This window comes from Pongo abelii, chromosome 6 (assembly GCF_028885655.2).
Source record: "Pongo abelii isolate AG06213 chromosome 6, NHGRI_mPonAbe1-v2.0_pri, whole genome shotgun sequence".
In the NCBI taxonomy this organism is placed as follows: Eukaryota; Metazoa; Chordata; class Mammalia; order Primates; family Hominidae; genus Pongo; species Pongo abelii.
The window spans coordinates 120,813,570-120,837,685 of record NC_071991.2 but is presented as its reverse complement, the minus strand read 5'-3'; the positions used below and the strand labels follow the sequence as shown (position 1 = coordinate 120,837,685).

General features: G+C 36.9%; 1 protein-coding gene across 2 annotated transcripts in view; it reads left to right on the top strand.

Annotated features, from left to right (window-relative positions):
- Nucleotides 1-24,116, top strand: part of IQUB (IQ motif and ubiquitin domain containing) — a 73,207-nt gene that overhangs the window by 1,653 nt on the left and 47,438 nt on the right. Inside the window, exons 2-6 of one of the 2 annotated variants that reach the window (XM_024250108.3) lie at nt 11,829-12,229; nt 14,139-14,273; nt 20,820-20,981; nt 21,063-21,235; nt 21,427-21,582. In XM_024250108.3, the coding sequence (XP_024105876.1) occupies nt 11,833-12,229; nt 14,139-14,273; nt 20,820-20,981; nt 21,063-21,235; nt 21,427-21,582 (1,023 nt within the window). In that variant the 5' untranslated portion in view covers nt 11,829-11,832. The remainder of the gene's footprint in view (nt 1-11,828; nt 12,230-14,138; nt 14,274-20,819; nt 20,982-21,062; nt 21,236-21,426; nt 21,583-24,116) is intronic. The other variant, XM_054559727.2, reaches the window with a different exon arrangement.

Sequence of the window (24,116 nt, the reverse complement as noted above, 5' to 3'; positions counted from 1 at the left end):
AACAACATCAAACATACAATGGGAAATATAAGGGCAACACACAACAACGGGATATTTAATTATTAGGACTCATAAAACAATATGAGGATGTAAGGAAACAGTCAAGGGGAACTTCTTGGGGCTATAATAGAAAACAGTTTGATGGAATTTAACAAAATTAAGATCTATATGCCCTTTGACTTGTCCATTCTAATTCTGGGAACTCATTTTCAGTATACTTACACATATATACAGAGATAGATGTATAAGATGTTTGTTGCAGCACTATTTTTAATAGTAAAAAACTAGAGACAGCTTAAATGTCCGTTGATGAGCAACAGTTGACTACAATGTGGCTTAGCCTTGCAAAGAAGTTACTGTGAAGTTGTTGAAAAGAATGCGGCAGAATCGTATTTTACATAAAAATAAATGTTAAGCACATATTATAAAACTAAGTCATAAAATAGTATTAAAGTTTAAAAATAAACAGAAATATAGTTTATGAAAGACATTGATATGATCATAAACAAATTTAAATGTATATGTATATATTATATAATTGCAGCTTTATAGACAATTCCTGGAAAGATAAACTGCCTAACAATGAGAAATAAAATTAGCATGTCTGGAATACTTTTACTTCTTATTTTATCCCCTTCTATTCTGTTAGTTTTTTTTCTAGTAAGCACATATTACTCTCTTAAAAACAACAACAAAATGAACGATAACAATAATGAAAAAACGATTTTGAAAAGTCTTTTCCAACTGTAGCTTTCCAAATGGGTTGGAATTTCACATTTTACATTTCACACTTTTAATATGTGTACTTTGTTATTTACATTTAATATTTGCTGCAGTGAGAGTTTACACATATTTATGTATGCAAGTAGAGCATATTAATATATACATATGAGGGGGTATTAGGAACCAATAAAATTAGCTCCTTGTTCTAGGTGGGTGAAAAAATATCTGCTGAATATTTTCTACTCTATTTTAAATCATAGTCATGTTTCTCACTTAAGAATAAAAGACATTCTCTGATAATGTATCTGATGGCAAAATTGTTAGTTAAATTCTGGATCTGACTACCACTAACCTACCATGAGGCATTCCTGGGTCTTAGCTTTTTCATCTGCAGGGAGATGAGTTTCTAGACTTTTTCTTAATCACCAAGACCCCTTTTCTGTTCTCCCAATCCCCCATGGACACCTACACTGAGATACAGCACAGTTAAGTGGTTAAGGGCATGGGTTCTGGATCCAGACTGCCTGGATTTGGATCCCAGATATACTGCTTACTAGCTCTGGGTTCTTGAAAATATTACTTAACCTCTCTGTGCTAATTTCTTTATCTGTAAAACGGGCATAATGATATCATCTGTGAGAATTAAATAATTTGATATAAGTATTTGCTAATATTATGCTTTATTTTAAAAGTATTTTTTCTCCTACTTTATAAAACGAGTAATTATGTAATACCTAGGAGTCGTTATTAATGTATAATTATCATTAACCATTTGGAAATTTTAGAAATAGTTCATTACTAATTAGCTAACATTTATTATATGCTTATTGTTTGCCAGGCACTGTTTGCTAAGTACTTTATATACACTATTTTATTTAATTCTTGGAAGAACCTTTGATGTTGAAACTACTAATATCCCATTTCACAAGTGAGGAAAATGAGGCTTAGGTTAAGAAACCTCTGTATCTCAAAGTCATATAGCTAGTAAGTATCAGGAACTGTGAGGGGTCTGGTGTTTTACCCTATGTACAAACTAGTAAGTTAGTCACTGTTTCTTGGATGCTGGGTCGAAGGACACATGCAAAAGAAGTAGCCAGTGCTTCAAGTTTGTGCCAATTTCCCAAGCCCCACCCAGTCCAACAGGGGAAACACAAGTGAGTCTACATGGATGCTTGCACATGGGGAATTTACTGCTTTTACAGTAAACCAAAGAAAGCCTGCTCTTTGTTTCGGGGAAAGAGTTTATCTCAGCCGTTGCAGTTTCTCGGTGCAAACACAACCCTGAGAAATGGTCTGGGTAAACAGTGGTCATGGCCTTGCATTTTTGTCACACCCACAAGAACATGTAGGGACACTCAAGACCCATGGCCGATTGCTTCTTTCAACAAGAAGTTGTTAAGTCTGGATTCAAACTCAGGTGGGCTGGCTCCGCAGTCAGCCCTTCTGAAATTCCACTTTAGGAAACCGAAGCTGAGAATCACTGTAGTGCATGGCAATGAAGTCATGACTTAGAAACCTTGACATTTCTTATTTTTAGGTTGAATAAATGCTTATCACTGCTAACCATCATAAACACAGTTGCTAATCACCCTTTTTATAAACAACTAACGTCTTGAAAACGTAATTATTTGGGTCATTCATATCATTAATTAAGGACCTATGAACCTTAGGCACTACTATACATACAATCTACAGGTTACAGAGAACTGTGATCAGTGTGTATGTGTGTGTGTGTGTCTGTGTGTGTATGTGTTTATTTAGACAGGGTCTCACTCCATCGCTCTGGCTGGAGGGCAGTGGTGAGATCTTGGCTCACTACAATCTCCACCGCCCTGGCTGAAGCGATCTTCCCACCTCAGCCTCCCGAGTAATTAGAATTGCAGGTGCGTGCCACAATACAATTCCCGGCTAATTGTGTATTTTTTGTAGAGACAGGGTCTCACTATGTTGCCCAGGCTGGTATTGAATTCCTAGGCTCAAGGGATCTGACCACCTCGGCCTCCCAAAGTGCTGGGATTACAGGCGTGAGTTACCGCGCCCAGCCCTCATCTTGTTTGTAAGGAGATAGATTGCTTGGAGGGGAGCAATCTAGGACACCTAACATACTAAAATTAGGGTGAAATAAATATAAGCATTAGAAACCATAGCAACTAGGAAATGGAGGCAGACGCATTGAGGAGGAAGATGGAGGGGTAAGGATTTATCCAGTACCTATCAAAGGAACTTTATAATATGTGGCTTCCGTTTCTGACTGCATTGATTTCACGTCTCATGGCTTTAAATACCATAGACTTCTGACTCTACAATTTCCAGGCCAACATCTTCTCAGAACTTCAAACTGTTAACCCAGTGTCCAATGGGCATCTCAAACTCAGCATGCCCCAAATCAGACTGATCTAATTTCCATGCATACCTCAGGCCTCCTTTATTTGAAGTTTTCCTTATTTCTGTAAATGTAGCTCTATCCTTCTGGTTACTTGGGCTAAAAATGTTAGCAGTATCCTTGATTCCTCTCTTTATCTCATAGCCCACATTTAGTTCATCACTAAATCCTTTCAGCTCTATTTTAAAAATATATCCAGAATCCAGTCAGCACTTATCATCATCTCCTCTACTGTCACTCAGGTCCATTTCACCTCATGTCAAGGTTACTACAATAGATTCCAGTAGACTCCTGATGTCCTACCAGCTTCCCACTCCCCTACCTTCCACAATCTAATGCCCTCTCCCCACAACCTCCTCTCTGGCTTCATCTTCTATTGCTCTTTTCTTAACTCACTGCTCTCTAGCCACATAAGTTGACTAGCTAGTTATTCCTCAGATATGTGATGCTTCTCATTTCTCCATTTGTCTTCATGCCTTGCTTATTTTCTCAGTTCAGCCTCCTGCTCAGATGTCATTTTAACCAGAGAGGCATTCCTTCCCCACACATATACTTAGCAAAACTTGCCACTCTACTCTGCATACTCTCTCCTGATAGTCTCATACTTCCTAGCCACCTTCTTTGCTTTATTATTTTGCTAGCTCTTTATCTGATCCAATGTATATTTTACTAATTTAGTTATTACTTGTCCATTTTCCTCACTAGAATATAAGCTTTTTTTAACTGCAGATCAAAATCTCTGCAGTAAAAACTGCAAACTACCAACCAGATCAAAATCCCTGCAGTAAAAAAAAGCTTATATTCTAATGAGGAAAATGGGCAAGTAACAACTAAATTAGTAAAATATATACTGGGTCAGATAAAGATATGTATCAAATATCACGCATGTCCAATAAATATGTACAATAATTATGTATCAACAAAAATGTAAAAATTTTTGAAAAGCCTTGTCTATGGCTATGTGTAGAAACATAGAAGTGTCTCTACACACAGCTAAAAGGGGGACTGGTAATGAGTAGGTACCCAATAAAAATTTGTTGAAAGCATGAATGAATTCAGCCATGGCCAATGCTTTTCAAAAATTTAAAAATTTTTGTTTATACATAATTGTACATATTTATTGAACAACTATGATATTTGATACATGCATACAATTTGTAATAATCAAATTAAGGTAATTAGGATATCTGTTACCTTATCATTTCTTTGTTCTGGGAATATTCCAAAACTTTTCTTCTAGCTATTTTGAAATATAAAATATTGTTAACTATAGTCACCGTACAGTGCTATCAAACATAGAACTTACTCCTTCTATGTAAATGTGTTTTTGAACCCCTTAACCAATCTTACTTCATCCCTCCTCCCTCCTGCCCTTCTCAGCTTCTGGTAACCATCATTCTACTCTCTACCCTTGTGAGATCAACCTTTTAAGCTCCTACTTTTGAATGAGAACATGTGATATTTGTCTTTCTGTGCCTTGCTTATTTTACTTAACATAATGTCCCCCAGTTTCACCCATGTTGTTGCAAATGACAGAATTTCATTCTTTTTTATGGCTTAATAATATTTCATTGTGTGTATACATGCCACATTTTCTTTCTTTATTTGGTGGTAGACACTTAGGTTGATTGGCTATTGTGGGTAGTGCTGCAGTAAACATGGGAGTGCAGATATCTCTCCAATATGCTGATTTCCTTTGTTTTGGTTATATACCCGGCAGTGGAATTGCTGGATTATATGGTAGAACTATTTTTAGTTTTTTGAGGAACCTTCCTGCTGTTTTCTACAATGGCTGTAGTAATTTACATTTCCCACTAACGGTGTACTACCATTCCCCTTTCTTTGCATCCTTGCCAGCATCTGTTATTTTCTTTTTGACAATAGCCATTTTAACTGGGGTGAGATGATGTCTTATTGTGGTTTTGATTTGCATTTCTCTGATTATTATTGATGTTGAGTATTTTTTCGTATACCTGTTGGCTATTTTTATGTCTTCTTTTGAGAAATGTAGTGATTATATTGATGAAAAAAATAAATTAGGGGGCAGTTGAGGTATGATTAGGGAGGCCTCCCTGGAAACTGAGACATGGAAGATGAGGAATTAGTCATAAAGATTTGTAGTAAAAGGCCAGGTGCGGTGGCTCACGCCTGTAATCCCAGCACTTTGGGAGGCTGAGGTGGGCAGATCACCTGAGGTCAGGAGTTCGAGACCAGCCTGGCCAACATAGTGAAACTGTGTATCTACTAAACATACAAAAATTAGCCAGGCGTGGTGGTGGGCGCCTGTAATCCCAGCTATTTGGGAGGCTGAGGCAGGAGAATTGCTTGAACCAGGAGGCAGAGGTTGTAGTGAGCTGAGATCACACCACTGTACTGTAGCCTGGGTGACAGAGCCAGACTCTATCTCAAAAAAGTTTTGTAGTAACACATTTCTGACAGAGGAAACATGAAATGCAAAAGCCCCAAGAGGGAGATCAGCCCTAGATATGGTAAAAGGTGGGGCTGTTTAGAAGATGAGGTCAGAGAGGCAGGGGCTAGATCATTTAGGACCTTGAAGGCCATGGTGAGTAGTTTGGATTTTATTCTGGAAAGCATTTTATTTTAGAGGTATTTAAGCAAGTATGAGAGGGGCATGGCATGATTTTCTTTAAAAAATATTTTTCTGGCTGCTGTGAGAATAATGGATTTTTTTGGTGGGGGTTGGTGGGGTAGGAGTTTCAAGAATGAAATTAAGATAACCAGCTAAGAGACTGTTGCAGTAGTACTGTCAAAATATGACAGGATGACAGACAAAAGTAGACTGAGACTAAATTTTCAGGTCAGTATTGACAGTGCTTTTTGAGTGGCTGGATAATGGGTGAGTGAAAGAAAAAAAAATAAAGGATGACTCTAAAAGTAGACCTTCCTTGGTTGTGTTATATTATTGTTTTATTATACTGTTAGAGATAATTTACTCATGTTACAGTTATGAAATTTATTATCTTAGGCCTATTGGATCAACTCTCATGCCCTGGTGGGCATTCAAGCTGGTTTAATCCTTTTCCACCTTATTAGACAGATATAGGCATGGCTTGCCCTTTAGGTATCTATACCTTCGGACTGCTTTTAAGTGTTGTGTCTGTTAAATGGGGCCTTGTTCACATTGAGTAGTGTCAAATGGAACCTAACAAAGTTTCAGAGCATAGATGAGCAAGCATTGTTCTTGCTGGCTGTAGGAAAGACAATGTAATTGCTGTTGTGAAATGGTCATTCTTACTACATAGCTATGAGAATAATCACTAGATGCTGACTCTCAGAAGCTTTTTTGGTGTTGGTCCATGGATGGTTCTTATTCCTCATGGAAGATAGTTCCCCATGATTCTCTAGAATTTCTGCTTAAGAGACATGACAGCTTTGTTTTGAATTTTGTTTTCAAGGGTATTTGTACACTGAACAGTCTTAAAAGATATAGGGTCTTGTTCTTTTTTTTTTTTTGAGATGGAATCTCGCTCTGTAGCCCAGGCTGGAGTGCGGTGGCGCGATCTCAGCTCACTGCAAGCTCCGCCTTCCGGGTTCACGCCATTCTCCTGCCTCAGCCTCCCGAGTAGCTGGGACTACAGGCGCCTGCCACAACGCCCGGCTAATTTTTTTGTATTTTTAGTAGAGACGGGGTTTTACCGTGTTAGCCAGGATGGTCTCGATCTCCTGACCTCGTGATCCGCCCGCCTCGGCCTTGTAAAGTGCTGGGATTACAGGCGTGAGCCACCGTGCCCGGCTGATATAGGGTCTCTTTCTAAAGCAGAGATCAGATTTATCTGTCTAATATAATAACAATGAAATATTTCCCCAAGGCAAAGGTTAGGCATATTTGCTTGCCGTCCATTATAAAGGATTGGAGTTTCTAAGCTTGAGGTTTCTTAGCTGTGATGCAAACCCACTGTGTGTATAGCATCTAATTGGGCATTCCACATTGTTCCTCTGGGATTTGGGGGCACAGGGATCCTATGTGAATATAAAGCTCATGCTATCTGCTGTGCCATGAGTAATAAAGTCTTTTGTCTCTGACCCAGGAGTCTTATGTATTCTGACAGCATTCATGAAACTATGGCAGGCTAAATTGTTAGCTTGTAGGTAGGATGAAATCTCAGACCTGTCATAATTCTTAGTTCCTATTCCTAAAGAGGCTTTAGCACTCTTGATCACATACTCTCCCAGCCACCTTGTGTTTTCCCTACTCTACTAGCCTATGATGTCTTATCTAATTTTTTAAACAGGTAATACATTTATATTGTTTAAAAATAAAAATGTTAAAAATAATACATTGAGAATTCTGGAGCCCAGCCTTGTTCCGGCTGCTTCCTACTCACCTTGCCCCCCATCAGATAATTAGTTTTCTTAGTTTCTTTCATACTTTTCTGAGTGTTTCTTTATCCAGATAGAAACAAACACGAATATATATTCTTATTTCACCTTCTTTCTTTTTCTCACTTAATAAATCTTGGAGTGTGACTTTTGTCAACATATAGAGTACTTCATCCTCCTCTTCCTCTTTCTTCTTTTTTATTTAGCTTCTTTATTAAGTATAGCACAAAATCAGAAAGCCACATAAAACACATATACAGATTAATGAATTATGATAAGATAAATGCCCTTTTTATCATTTTCACCCCCACAACAGATATGACAAATGATTGTTTTGTATTTCTGTGTGTGTATGACTTTATGACATTATTTTTATACAGCCAAAGTGCATTTATATTTACCCATATATTTGCACTTCCTTTGCTATTTATCATTTCCTATACCACTGACCATACATCTGGGATCAGTTCTTTTCCCTGCCTTGTCCATTTTCAAAAATTGTTATTGAAATTCCTTAAGTCTTAGTCTTAATAGCACACTTTTTTCCCCCTACTGAAAGGAGCATTAGTTGCTTTTACTTTTTGTTATCTTTCTAGTAAGGGATAATCTAGACACAATAAAATTTACCCTCTTTAGTCTGGAGTGCTATACATTTTAATAAACACATATAGTTTGCATAACCACTACCACAATTGAGATTTTGAGTGTTTCCATCCGTAAAAAATCCCCACATCCTTCTGTAATCAACTCTTTACCCTTAGGCTTTGGTATATTTTCTAACCCTAGGATTTGTCATATAAGTTGAGTCAATAGTACACAGCCTTAGTAAAGCTGGCTTCTTCACTGAGCATAATTTGTCTGAGTTTCATCCATGTTGTTGTGTGTACCACTTGTCTTTATATGCACTCGCTAGCACTTGCTGTTAGAGAGCTTTAAAAAATATTATTTTAATTATTCTAATAGGTATGTAGTGCTGTCTCATTGTGATTTGAAATTCCATTTTTATAATGAGTAATGATATTGAGCTTCTTTTTATGTGTTTGTTCTCAGGGCTGAGGCTGGGGTGATGCAAATGATGCACCTAGGCCCAAAATTTTAGGAGGCATTCATTTTCAGACATGAGTACAAGTGTAGAGCAGTGTAGGCACTTCACTTGCCTCAACCTGGGCCTGGCCCTGCTTAATTGCCTTCTATATGTATTCTTTGGTGAAGTGTCTGTTTAAATCTTTTACCCTTTTTAAATATTATTTTTTCTTATTATTCTCTGTATAGTCTGGATATAAGTCCTTTATCAGATATGCATTTTGTGAAAAGTATCTTCCAGTCTATGATTTGTCTTTTTGTTCTCCCAGTTGTGTTTTCTGAAGAGCAGAAGTTCTTGATTTTGTTGTTATTGCTGTTTTTAGAAGATACCATCTTGGCCAGTTTGGGGTGAGGATGACCCCTCAGATAGAAACAAAAGCATTACCTCAGACTCTTCAAAGAGGGCAGATGAACATGTTGCTAGGAGGTAGGGCTTTGTTATGATATTCTCTTTCTAATTAGGCCATTAAGCTCTGTTACAGGAGAAAATAATCAAAATGGTGTTTTTGTGTGTGTGTTTTTTGTTTTTTGTTTTTTGTGGTGAGAGCCTGAAGAAGTTTCTTGACCTTTTTTGAAATCGAGCTTTGTTCAGGTTTTTCTCATTCCACTTCTTTCCCTCGATTGTTTTGAAATTTAAAAACTATGTTTCTGTTTTTTATTGCTTGTAGTGAGATTTAACTATGCCTATTTAAGTAACGAAGTCTAAGATTAAGAATATATCTCCCTTGGAATGGGAGGCCATTATTTTAAGTGAAATAACTCAGAAACAGAAAGTCAAATACCACATGTTCTCACTGATAAGTGGGAGTGAAATAACATCTACACCTGAACATAGAGAGTGGAATAATAGACATTGGAGACTTGAAAGAAAGGGAGCATGGGAAGGGTGTGAGGGATGAGAAATTACTCAGTGGGTACTATGTATACTATTAGGGTGATGACCACAATAAAAGCCCAGACTTCACCACTACACAATATATTAATGTAACAAAACTGCACTGTACTTGTACTCCCTAAGTCTATACAAATAAACAAATTATAAACAGTATAAGGATTTGAGAGCGTTTGGTCTGGTTTTTTCCCTTCTCAATTATATATTATTGTCTAATATTTCAATTGACTATCATTTTGTATTAACAGTATTTGTTTGGATTTACCCATATGTTTATGATTTTTCACATTTACCTTTCCGAGTTGCACTTCAGACATCTCTTGAAATCATTTTCCTCCTTTGAGTATATTCTTTAGAAGTTCCTTTAGAGCAAATATCTTGGTGGTAACTTAGTAACAAACTTGTAAATGCTTCTGTTTTCTTTCTTGAGAGGTAATTTTGCTGGGTGCACAATTCTAGGTTGATAGTTATCTTCTTCCAGTTAGCCTACTGTTGCATAGGCTCCTATTTTTCTGATAAGTCTGCAGTGATTTTACTTTTATTTGTATTAATGTCAGCAAATTAATATGATTCAAAACAGTAGATGTTATGTTCTTTATCATTGTACTTTCAGGACCTTCTCCTTGTCTTTGATATTCTGTAATTTCATTACAATATATATGACTATTAATTATTTTTATTTAACCTGTTTGGTATATATTTATGTTATGCTTCCCAGATCTGAGGATCCATATTCTTTTATCAGTTTTGAAAAGTTCTCAGCTATTACCTTTTAAAATATTTTTCCTGGCTGGGCATCATGGCTCATGCCTGTAATCCCAGCACTTTGGGAGGCCGAGGCAGATGAATCACTTGAGGCCAGGAGTTTGAGACCAGCCTGGCCAACAAGGCAAAACCCCGTCTCTACTAAAAATACAAAAATAAGCTGGGTGTGGTAGCACATGCCTGTAGTCCCAGTTACTCAGGAGGCTAAGGCAGGAGAATCACTTGAAACTGGGAGACGGTGGTTGCAGTGAGCCGAGATTGGACCACTGCACTCCAGCCTGGGTGACAGAGCAATATTCTGTCTCAAAAAGAATAAATAATACATAAAAATATTTTTACTCCTCTATCTTTCTATTTTTCCTTCTGGGACTCCATTTTGACGCATGTTAGTTCAGAAGCTGGCAAACATTTTATGAAAAGGACTTCACAGGGTGTTTTTAGACTGCAAAGACCACACATAGTCTCCAATGCATCTTCTTTGTTGTTTTTTGGTTTCACAATACAAAATCATTCTTAGCTCACAACAAAATATATGCTTAGCAAAAACATGCTAGGCTTTCTTTTCCATGGCTTTTAGTCTCATATTTTTTGTATCTTATCTGTTTGCATCATTCTATATAAAATCATTTTATTTATCTTCTGGTTTACTAATTCTCTCTTAAACTCCCTCTAATCTTGTATAGCTTATTCACTGAGATGAACAATTATATATTTTTATTGCAGATATTTCCATTTTTCAAAATTTATAGTTTAGTAGCCAGAGAATTCCAGTGGCTATGGGTGAATTTATTTTCTCCATAAAGATTTATGCTGAAAGTAGAAGCCCCAGAGAGAGCTTTTCCACCTCACTACTGTTTCAAGGTTTCATATTCCCCTTGCCTTTGCCATAGAAATCTGGTCTTGGGGCTACCTTCCCTATTTTCCCTTCCTGACTTATATAGGTGGGCTCCCTGCTATATTGGACATTCATTTCTCTGATTTAGCTCCTGCATCTGCAGCCCGGCTCTGGCATGCCCTGAACTATCCTGGGCCAAGCTTTTAGATGCTGTCATCTTGTCTTCCAGACCCAAGCTCTTGGTTGCCATAGCTGTGGGTCTAGTCAGCTCCAAGGTCAACCCATATTTGTTGTAATAGGTTTATTTGTGGGGAGCAGAGGTCATTGCAGACCTCTGCTACAATTTGTAAGAGCAGAGCTACTACAAAAAGTGTATTCTGTTCAGGGTACACTTGCTATAGAGCTGGCTGGTTCCTTGGAGCTTCTAATTATTTGTAATGCTGCTAGAAGCATCCATCTATCAGTTTTGTATTCAGAAAAAAGAAATTCAAGAAGTCTTTTCATGAGGCATTCTTCATTAAATAAGGAAGTTTCAAAAAATATGAGACTAAAATAAGGAAGAAATAAGGAAGAAATGACAAGATATTTAAAAATTTTTTTCCATATATTCTTTGCAGAGTATTGTCAGATTTATTGTTTTGAGGTTCTATTTTTTAACCTGGTGCTATTACTAAGGTAAACATTTTTTAAAATTGAGCAACACTTTAGTTGAATATTATGAATGTTACTCTATACTAGCAATGAATTTGATTTTTGGTGTAGAAACTTCATCTATGTAGTAAATATGTTTATTTTTCTTAATTCAGGAAAATGTCTAATCAGCAGGAGAAGTATGAAGCTCAGAATATAGCCAATTCAACAGAAGAAAGTAATGATGCTTTTGATACTGTCACTATTCCAGTTGCCTCAGAAGAGCCTCAAGAGTCAGATCAAACTGAAGAGCATGAATCTGGGATAGAACAATTCAGTGAGAGCCGTGCAATACATGTTGAGGAGCAGAATGACCAAAGCTCTTCAAGCCTGGAACCAGACAATGAACAACTCATGGAAGAGGTTATATCACCAAGACAAGTTTCATATACTCCACAACATCATGAAAAGCAGTGTGCAATGCAGAGGCCAAATGATGATAGTTTGGCATTTCTAGATAGAATAAAGTCTATAAAGGAGTCTTTGCAAGAATCAATGGAAGATTCTCTAGCAACAGGTACTACCTAAGGAAGATAGGCTATTTCGTTTTCTCATTTTGAAGAATGAATGCGTTTTCTTGTTCTCTTATTTTTGCTTAAAGATTTGTTTTATATGTGACATTCCTTTCCCTTTCCCTTATCCACCAAACTTCCAGAGTTACATAGCTTGAATCTCTTAACTATTTGTGAAAGCTTCTCTATTCTGCAGTATCTATTTTTCGTCAATGAATGAGCATCATTAAATTTAAAAATTGATATTTACATATTTTTTCAAAGAAAGTAGGTTTTAAAAATGTTTACCACCTTGGAAAATGATGGAGAAATTGTTGACTAAAATCGGAATTATTTTACATGCCAATTTGGAATTAATTGTTGTACCTAAATAGCAAGAGGTGGATGGGAACTTGACAATAGATTTTTCTAGTTTCATATCCAGTGCTCGCTTATTCTACATATCATGTTGCTTTTACATATTTCTATAGTCTGTTTAGTGTTAACTTACATTTTCCTTCAGAAAAATCATTGTTTTTCATTGTAGGTTAATTTTAAAGACATAAAATAATGTTGATAGCATACAGTAGTTATTATTACGTTCTTAATAACAGCAGAGTGGCAGCAGCAATAAGGTGGTTACACAGAGAACCATTCTACTTGCATGGTTAACTGACTGCTCCTTTTCTGTCTTGTGAATGAGTTTCGAGAGAGTTTCTGCCTACAGAGTGGAGAACATGAGCCATGATTTAACAACAATAATAACAGCAGCTAAGTTTGGCTGGTAAAATGTAGCTTTTGAATCTAGTGGCGTAGTTTACCCTTGTGTGATGTGTCCATATAAGTAAAGAATGAAAAGAAGGAGAGAAAACTACATAAGCCCAATTATACCTGACTGAAGCAGGTATCTCTCAATTTTAGTATTTAATGTAAATTTGGGTTTCAGTTTTGGGTATTTCTGTCATTCCCTAATATTATAGCTTAAACACATAGTGATTTTTAAAAAAATGTTGTCTTGGTCCTGTACCTCCTGAACTTCACAAATCCCTTGACACATTTCCCCTTCCCAAAGCTTAAGAAGTCACTACTATGAAAGTTTTAAAATTTATTAATTAAAATAACCTTCTTATATTTGCCATCTGAGAAAGTATTCTCTTTGTTGATAGAAAACTGTGAAAACAAGTTTTAACAAGCTCAAAGAACCTTCGCATTACCAGTGCCTACTTAAATTTTGTCATGTTATTGATAAATGTCTTATTTTTAGCTTTATGAAAACTGTAATTTCAGGAATCTAGAAATATATAAAACTTTTTTGATCCACAGTCTTTATTCTATACTCCATCTTCTCACATCTTCTCCATTAAAATTTGAAGTCTGTAGATGTAAAACAGTTTACCCATATTAATTACTTTTTACATACTGTATTTCCCTCCTATATTTGTGAACAGATAATCATTTTATAATAACATTAAAAAAATTTTAATATGTAAGTATCTTGCTTCTCTCTTTTCTAGAGGGGATTGAGCCATATAATGTCCCTCTTTGTGAAAAGTAGTTATAGTGCATTTCTAACTTCTGGGACACTTTCTCTGTCTCAGGTGTCTCTTTCCTAAATTCACTGTGCAAAAATGCCTGATTTCCTGAGATGTTTCCTATGCTTATATCTGAATAATACATGCCAGGTATTGAACATTAGAGCTAATTTTTGAGATTATGGGTTGATTTTCAAAGCAACTAAATATTGGCTACTTCTCCTTATAGAAAATTAAAAGTAACTGTTATCATTGGGGCACAGCAGGGGAAACACTAGCAAGAACAACTTGTATTCTGCGTAATTAAAAATTAACACATAATTCTGTATCTGTTTGTGGACTGTAGTTTGCTGACCTTTGCTATATTTGGCTATAATTCTTTCTTTTCTCTTTTAATTTACAGTAAAAGTTGTACTTATTCCAGTGGGCCAGGAAATTGTAATACCTTTTAAGGTTGATACCATTCTTAAATATCTTAAGGACCATTTTTCACACTTATTAGGTATCCCACATTCTGTACTGCAGATAAGATACTCAGGTAAGTTTGGAGGCTAATAAAACATATCAAGACTTTTCTAGTTTTAACATGTAAACAATCAAAATCTTTGATTTTAAAAACTCAATATCTTGATACTAATTGAACTTTATATTGTGGTTATGCATTCACTCATTCAATACATATTTAGTAAGGACATACTTTGTTCTAGATACTTTGCTGGGAAATGAAGATACAGAGAAATGTGAAATAAGATTCCTGTTCTGAAATTGTTTACAGATTAGTAAGGAGGAAGATGTATGCAGTAGCTACCATGTAATGTGTAAACGCTTCCATGGAAATATGCACAAAAAGCTGTGGGAACAGGGGAAGGAACTTGGTAGATTCTAGAAAGTTTCATTTAATAAAAGTGATAATAATTGTGCCAAGTCACAAAGAGGTGAGAAAATGTGGAAGTTTCAGGAAGTGGTAAGAAGTGTTGAGTGGCTGGAAGTAGATTATATATGGGTAGCAGGAGGAGATGAGATTGAAAAAATGGATGATGAAAGAGAATGTGTAGAACAGGAAGAGGACTGAAAATGATTTATGAGTATTCTGTACATTAAGGTCAATTCACATTTCCATGATGATAGGTATATTTATATTTTGTGGATGACATTGAACAGCACACTGAAGTTATATTAATCTTGTGTTATGAGAGGACATAGTCTTTATTAACTATTACAGTTTATCAGACTAACATACCTAAATATGTGTTTTTATAGAATATGTCTGAACAGATCCTAATATTTTAAACAGTTTTGATATTGACTTATAATGATGCCACAGAAAGTTTCCAGAGAAAAACAATTTAATTTCCAAATTATTTTAAAAAATCTATTATAGTAAATGTACTCCAAAAGTAAGATGTTCATGTGTTCAGATAAGTGATTATTAAAACTTGATTTGCTATACAAAAGCTAAAATTTAAATAATTATTAGTAATAATGATTATGACCATATTGTTGGTGTTGGTGATTAATTTATTGACCATATACTGTGTGCTAGTACTTCCAAAAAATGTTTTGCCTACATTATAATTTAATCCACATAGCAGCCTTTTGATGTAGGAATTACTAGTAACTCTTTTTTTGGGAGAAGGAAACCCAAAACTCAAGAAACATGTGCAAAGTCACAAAACTTGTAAGTGGCAGAGTCTGAACTTAAATGTAGGTATGATTCCAGAGGGAATTTGAAACTGCTGCACATTAACTATAAGGTGAAGTTCAAAACTGGATGAGAGGGCTCTTTGAGATTGTAGTAATCAGCTAGAGGTACTTAAGGATTTCTCTGTTCTTTATACCTCATGACCTTTCTTCTTTAAGTACCAGGCATCATCACTGGGTAACAGGCTTATGCCAGCAGCAATTACAAAAGAGCTTGACTCTATGCCAGGCATCCTCTAAAGTGCTTTCTGCTAGTACTAGAACTTGAGCTCCAGTTTGGTGGGATTAAGCCCATTACAGAAATAAGTAGAGAAATAAAGGGGGCTCTGGGGACCCTGTATTGGTTTCCTATGGCTGTTCTAACAGTCACAAACTTAGTGGCTTAAAGCAGCACATATATTTTGCTTATAGTTCTGGAGGCAAAAATCCAAAATTAATTTCATTGAGATAAATTCAAGGTGTCTACAGGGCTGCTGTCCCTCTGGAGGATCCAGAAGAGAATCTGATTCCTTGCCCTTCCAGCTTTTAGAATTGCATTCCTTGTATTTCTTGGCTTATTAGCCCCTTCCTCCGTTTTAAAAGCCAGAGCTGTAGCATCTTCAAATCTCTCTGCTTCTGTCATATGGCATTCTCCTCTGTCATCAAATCTTCCTCTTCCTTCCTCTAATAAGGGGACTTGTGATTACATTTACGGCCCAACCAGATAATCCAGGAAAATCTTTCCAACTCAAAATTCTCAATCAAATCCGCAAAGCCACTTTTGCCATATAAGGTAATATTCATATAAGGTAATATTCATAGGTCCGGGAGATTAGACATACTTGGGGCAATTATCCAACCTATCATAAAGTCCATATGACATTCATGTTAATTTTTTTTTTTTTTTTTTTTGAGATGGAGTCTCACTCTGTTGTCCAGGCTGGAGTCAGTGTTGCGATCTCTCTCACTGCAACCTCTGCCTCCCAGGTTCAAGTGATTCTCCTGCCTTAGCCTCCCAAGCAGCTGGGACTACAGGCATGTGCCACCACACCCAGCTAATTTTTACATTTTTAGTAGAGACAGGGTTTCACAATATTGGCCAGGCTGGTCTCAAACTCCTGACCTCGTGATCCACCCGCCTTGCAAAATGCTGGGATTACAGGTGTGAGCCATCGCACCTGGCCCTCATGTTAATTTTTTAACTGAACAATTTAGGGTGTGAAGTAGAAACTCAAAGATCTTAGAATGTGCTTTCTTGAACATAGCCAAAATAGACTACAGATGCTCCTCAATTTATGATTGGGTTATGTCCCAGTAAACCTGTCATAAATTGAGAACATCATATGTCAAAGATGCATTTAGTAAGCCTAACCTACCAAACTTCATAGCTTAGCCTAGCCTACCTTAAATGTGCTCAGAATAGTTACATTAGCCTACAGTTGGGCAAATTCATTTAATACAAGGACTCTTATAAGTGTTGAATATCTCATGTAATTTATTGCATACTGCACTGAAAGTGAAAAACAGAATGATTGGGTGCTCGAAGTATGGTTTCTACTAAATGTGTGTGGCTTTTGCATCATCATAAAGTCAGAAAATTGTAAGTTGAGCCATTATCATTGTAAGTTGGAGAACGTAGTGGTGTCTGATGGATTTCTAAGAATAAGTAAACCTTTTGCAGTGTTCACATTCCTAACTGCAATTTAGAAGGGCCATAAATTTGAAGATTAATATAGATTCCATCAATAAAGTTTCCACGACACAAAACAGCAGCCAGTCACATAGTTACATTTTTGTATACCTTAAAATAGAGAAAGAAAATTAGTCAATTTGCTGAATACACCAGTGGCTGGGCAGATGGGGGAGGAGTGAGTAGAAGTTAAAACAATAGCATCATAAAAATTAAGCAATGTATACCTTTTCTAGCACAAAACTGCGGCTTACCTCTACCGTGGCATTAATTAATTTGTATGAGTTTCTGATTATGAAAAGAGAGAAAGTAAGGGATTCTGCATATATGCTTCTCTGTACTGGGGGTGATATGGTTTGGATTTGTGTCCCCACCCAAATCTCATGTTGAATTGTATTCCCCAGTGTTGGAGGAGGGGCCTTGTGGGTGGTGATTGGATCATGGGGGCAGATTTCCCCCTTGTTTTTGTGATAGTGAGTTATCATGAGATCTGGTTGTTTAAAAGTGTTCAGCACCTACCCCTTTGCTCTCTTCCCCCTGCTCCAGCCATGTAAAACGTGCCTCCTTCTTCACCTTTTGCCATGATTGTAAGTTTCCTGAGGCCTCCCCAACCATGCTTCCTGTACAGCCCATGGAACCGTGAGCCAATTAAATCTTTTTCTTTAAAAATTACCCAATGTTAAGTAGTTCTTTATAGCAATGTGAGAACCGACTAATACAGAAAGTTGGTACCAAGAAGTTTGGCATTGCTGTGAAGTCATCTGAAAATATGGAAGCAGCTTTGGAACTGGGTAATGGGCAGGTGTTTGGAGGCCTTTGAAGAAGACAGGAAGATGAGGGAAAGTTTGGAACTTCCTACAGACTTGTTAAATTGTTGTGACCAAAATGCTGATAGTGGTATGGATAGTAGAGTCAAGGCTGAGGTAGTCTCAGATGGAAATGAGGAACTCATTGGGAACTGGAGTAAAGGTCACATGTGCTATGCTTTAGCAAAGACACCGGCAGCACTCTGTCCTTGCTCTAGGGATCTGTGGAACTTTGAACTTGAAATTGGTGATTTAGGGTATCTGGTGGAAAAAATTTCTGAACAGCAAAGCATTCAAGATGTGGCCTAGCTGGTTCTAACAGTATATGGTCGTATGTGTGAGCAAGGAGATGATCTGAAACTGGAACTTATATTTAAAAAGGAAGCAGAGCATAAGTTTAGAAAATGTGTAGCCTGATCATTTGGTAGAAAAGAAAAACCCTATTTCAAGGGAGGAATTAAAGCAGGCTGCAAAATTTATATAATAAAAAGGAGCTAAATATTAATGGCCAAGATAATGGGGAAAATGGCTCAAAGTCATTTCAGAGACCTTCATGGCAGCCCCTCTTGTCACAGGCCTGGAGGCCCAGGAGGGAAAAGTGGTTTTGTGGGCTAGGCCCAGGGCCGTTTGGGACACTTCTGCCTGCATCCCAGCTGCTCCAGCTCCTGCTCTGGCTAAAAGGGCTCCAGATATGTCTCAGGCCATTGCTCCAGAGGGTGGAAGCCATAAGCCTTGGTGGCTTCCATGTGGTATTAAGCGTATGGGTGCACAGAGGGCAAGAATTGAGGCTTGGGAGCCTCTGCCTAGATTTCAGAGGATGTATGGAAATGCCTGGATGTCCAGGCAGAAGTTGGCTGCAGGAGCAGAGCCCTCATGGAGAACCTCTGCTAGGGTGGTGCAGAGGGGAAATATGTGATTGGAGACCCCACACAGACTGCTCACTGTGGCACTGCCTAGTGGAGCTGTGCCTGTGGAGTCTTCCAGACTCCAGAATGGTAGATCCATTAGCAGCTTGTACTGTGCACCTGGCAAAGCTGCAGGCGCTCAGTGCCAGCTCTTGAGAGCAGTCATGCGAGCTGAGCCCTGCGGAGCCACAGGGCCAGAGCTTCCCAAAGCCTTGGGAACCCAGCCCTTGCATCAGTGTGGCCTGTATGTGAAACATGGAATCAAAGGAGATTATTGAAAGCTTTAAGATTCAATAACTGCCCTGCTGGGTTTTGAACTTGCATGGGATGTGTAGCCCCTTTGTTTTGGCTGATTTCTCCATTTTGGAATGGGTATATTTACCCAATGCCTATATCTCCATTGTATCTTGGAAGTAACTAACTTGTTTTTGATTTTATAGGCTCATAGGTGGAAGGGACTTGCCTTATCTCAGATGAGACTTTGGTCTGTGGACTTTAGAGTTATTGCTGAAATGAGTTAATACTTGGGGGACTGTTGAGAAGGAATGATTGTATTTTGCAATGTGAAGACATGAGATTTGAGAGGAGCCAGGAGCAGAATGATATGGCTTGGATTTGAGTCCTTTCCCAAATCTCTTGTCAAATTGTAATCCTCAGTGTTGGAGGAGAGGTCTGGTGGGAGGTGAATGGATCGTGAGTGCGGATTTCCCCCTTGCCGTCTTCTTGATAGTGAGTGAGTTCTCATATCTGATTGTTTAAAAGCGTGTAGCACCTCCTCCTTCACTCTTTCTCCTCCTCTGGCCACGTAAGATGTGCCTTCTTCCTCTTCACCTTCTGCCACATTTTCCTGAGGCCTCCCCAGCCATGCTCACATACAGCCTGTGGAATGGTGAGCCAATTAAACCTCTTTTATTATTTTTTTCGAGACAGAGTTTTGCTCTGTCTCTCAGGCTTGAGTTCAGGGCATGATCTTGGCTCACTGCAACCTCTTCCTCCTGGGTTTAAGTAATTCTCTTGCCTTAGCCTCCTGAGTAGCTGGGATTACAGGCATATGCCACCATGGCCTGGCTCAGTTTTGTATTTTTAGTAGAGACTGGTTTTTCCCATGTTGGACAGGCTGGTCATGAACTCCTGGCCATAGTGATCTGCCCACCTTGGCCTCCCAAAGTGCTGGTATTACAAGCATGAACCACCATGCGTGGCCTAAATGTCTTTTCTTTATAAATTATGCAGTCTCAGGTAGTTTTTTATAGCAATGTGAGGAAGAACTAATATGGGGGGTAGGATGGGTATTAAAATAATTATCCTTCCTCTTGATATGGGTATGTCCTGTACTTACAGTTAACACATTGCGTTTTTTTAATAGAATGAATGTTTAGCATATTATTCTGCTCATACCATAGAATGTCTTTATTTTTTAAATGTTTACGGAGTTTCATGGTTATTATGTATTTATATATTCCTGATGAACTGAGAGTAATGTAGTGTTATTTATAATGCCGAATTCCTGCTCAAGAATGCCACTAAAACTCTTCCTATTATGGAGTTTTTTGTACTAACATCAAAGCAAGAGGTAGAAACTATTAATACTATATTTAATAATTAAATGATATGTGTTCCTATGAGTAAATATATTAATACTATATTTAATAATTAAATGATATGTGTTCAAAGTTTCAAAGTTCACCTTTGATATTTTCCATCTCCTTAAAATGAGAATGTGTAATTAGCCATTTCTAGAAATGGTGACTATAGTTAATATATTACATATTTGAAAATTGCTAAGAAAATAGATATTAAGTGTTCTTACCACAAAATGATAAGTATATGAGGTAATGGACATGTTAGTAGCTGTATTAAGCTACTTCACAATGTATACGTAGTTCAAAACATGTTGTACACAATATATACAATTTTTATTTGTCAATTAAAACAAAAAATAAAATCAATGAATAGCCATTTCTTTGTCATAACACTTTTAAAAATTTTATTTCAATTTTTAGGAAAAATTCTTAAAAATAATGAGACTCTAGTACAACATGGAGTTAAGCCACAGGAAATTGTACAAGTGGAAATCTTTTCTACAAATCCAGATCTGTATCCAGTCAAAAGAATAGATGGATTAACTGATGTCTCTCAAATCATAACCGTCACTGTCCAAACTGGTTCGTTATTTGATGTCTTTTAAAGTATTTTTGAGTCCCTTCTTGGTTGAGCTTTCATTGAATCTTGGTGTTATCTCTCAGGCCTTGATCAATACCAGCAGGTACCTGTTGAGATTGTCAAATCTGACTTTCACAAACCATTTCTTGGTGGATTCAGACATAAAATAACAGGAGTAGAGTATCACAATGCTGGAACACAAACTGTACCTAAAAGGATTCCCGAAAGACTCAGTATATTTTGTAGGGATACGCAGGTAATGTTTTTATTTTTCCCTTTAGGTTTTTGAAGGTATAGACTCAATAATTGTACTGTATGACTCTCTCAAATTTCTCTTAAGTAATTATATGGCAATTAATAAAAGAAAATTAACTTACATATGTAGAAAAACTCCCTTATGTATGTATATAGGGGATACTTATTTAAATTTTTAATGTTTTCTTTTAGACAGTTTTTCAGAAAAAAAATCTCCAACAAACTACAAATACAACATCCACACAGATGACTAACATTGGTGTATATGTATCAAATATGACTGATAAACTGGTAACACCAGGAAAGTATTTTTCAGCAGCAGAATACCATGCTCAAAGGCTAAAGGCGGTGAGATAACTTTTATTGTGGATGAATACTAAAAATTTGATATATAAGCCAGTTGTTCCTAGTGTGTCTGTTTCTCCAAGCCACATTTGCTTGAGAAAGAATGCTCATGAGTATGGGTCATATTTCACTGCTAACAAAGCAGTCTTTATCTCCAGTATTCCCCCATGTAAAGAACCAGAATCCTAAATGCTCCTAATCCTTCCTTTTCTCTTAGGGAAGCCCAGCTTCTTTGTGTATTGCCTTTGGCCATTATTAGCCTTCTCAACACTGCTGTCCCTTGGCCTAACTTTCGAGACTAATTGAAACCAAATAGGACAGTAGTCAATTTTCTCTGATATTAACATAGCCACTCCAACTCTGTCCAACTCTGTTTTATTTTTTTGCATGGTCTCTCATTTTTCATTCTTTTACTTTCAACCTATTTGATCTACTTCCTACCATCAATTTACTGTGAGTAAAAATGACCTGAAAGCAGTGACTTTAAGAGATTTTGCTTTTCAAATGACAAGAAATCTGGAGCTAGGCTATTCAGCCCAAGACCTTTAGAGACAAACTTGTAGTGAAAAAAAGTTAAGTCTGTTGAGTTAATTGCCCTGAAGGAGACCGTATACCAGGGGAACCATGGGGCTAACTTTATAGCAGGCTTTATCAGTGCCAGTTATTCCAGCCTGATAATTTTTTACTTTTTCAGTCCAAACTAAATTTCACCAAATAAAGGAATATATGGAGTTATTATATAATTTGGGGAAGAGTGAAGTTTGAGTGGGATTTAGGGGAAGCAGTGTTCTGATTGTCTCAATGCAAAACAAGGGTGTGTATAAATTGGCCAACATTAGGTCTGGACTGTGAAGTAGACCAAGGTCACGTTCCTTTGGAAACAAAGTTAAAAGAGATGGGAAATGTTTCTTTGAAGTTCTCTGAAGTTCAGTACCTTGGTTGTAAATTGAGGCTTCTTCTCTCTGTCAAAGTGATGTGCAGCCTCTAGGCAAGAGTGGAATGTTTGTTTCTTACTGATCTAATTTCAAACAGGAAAGTTTCTGATAGTTTATGAATTTAGAGAACAAAGTTTCTCAGTGATTAAGAAAATAGCAGTCACTAAAAGAAGAGGATTGTTGAAATATTTTATAGTTGTAGAGTGTCCTTGGGAGAAATACTGTTTTTGTTAATTTTGTAGCTGACCTGATTAGTGCCTGTTATTCCAGCCTGACAATTTTTTACTTTCTCAGTCTTAATTGATTTTTACTTTCTTACTATACTGGGCATGGGTGGTGACTCTATGATGTCATCAGAATCATAAACTCCTTTCATCTTTCTACTCCATTAAGCTCATCATGAGCTTGTTACTGTATGAAGATAAAATGGTTGACTAATTTTCATCATGCCTGCATTCCATGTGAGAAGAAGGAAAAAGTCAAGGCAGCATGTTCCATGAATGCCACCTTCAAGGATTTCCCTGGAAAGCCCCACCCAGTGATTTCTACTTGCATCCCATTGGCTTGAACTATGTCATGTGACTATCCCTACTGCAAAAATGTGTGATAAATGAATTTTTAAAGTAGCATATCATTGCTCCTCAATGAGATTGAGACTTAGTAAGAGAAAGTAGGGCAAAATGGATATTAGGTAAGGAAATGGAAATTACTGTCATTTTCCAAACTCCAAAAAATGATATTGAAAGAATAAAAGTATAAATATACAAGGACAAAGAATACATGAGAAGAGTAAATGTGAGTTGTGTTTTTTTTTTTGAAGTTTTAAAGCAGATGGAAAAGTGTTAACTTGACTTACTAGAGCAGGGAAGTGAAAATCTAAATGCTGCCAATGAGGATGGCATCAAGAACCAAATAGATTTGCCCCATAGAGTGTTGAAAGGTGAATTGGAGGTTCTGTGGGAGGTGGAAGTGAGGTGTGACCTGTAAACAGAGGAATTTGTTAAAAGCCATTATAGGGAGTACATTTCCGTTTAATAAGTTCGTTTAACCTTGATTCCTTTCTACTTGGGTCATGTTTATTTTATTTTTTAATAGGTTTTGAGTTCACTGCTTACTATTTTAAATCTTTCTTGTTTCAAGAAAGATGATATTATGTGTGACTACTGATATTTTTGGACTCATTCTTGTTATTTCATTTTGTTTTATTTACTAATTATTCTCATTGTTTATGCTTTTTTTAGCCTTTTCTTTTTGTTGGTTTGAATAAATGTTTCTTTTTTTGTTCTTTCATAGTTCAAAAATAAATATTTTATTTTTTCTAGTGGTTATGTTACAAAAAAGCGGTCCTGATCCAGACCCCAAGAGAGGGTTCTTGGTCTCCCACAAGAACTAATTCAGGGCAAGTCCATAGAATAAAGTAAAAGCAAGTTTATTAAGAAAGTAAAGGAACGAAAGAATGGCTACTCCACAGACAGAGCAGACCTGAGGATTGCCCTGTGCTGGTTGCCCATTTTTATGGTTATTTCTTGATGATATGCTAAACAAGGGGTGGATTATTCATGCCTCCCCTTTTTAGACCATATAGGGTAACTTCCTGATATT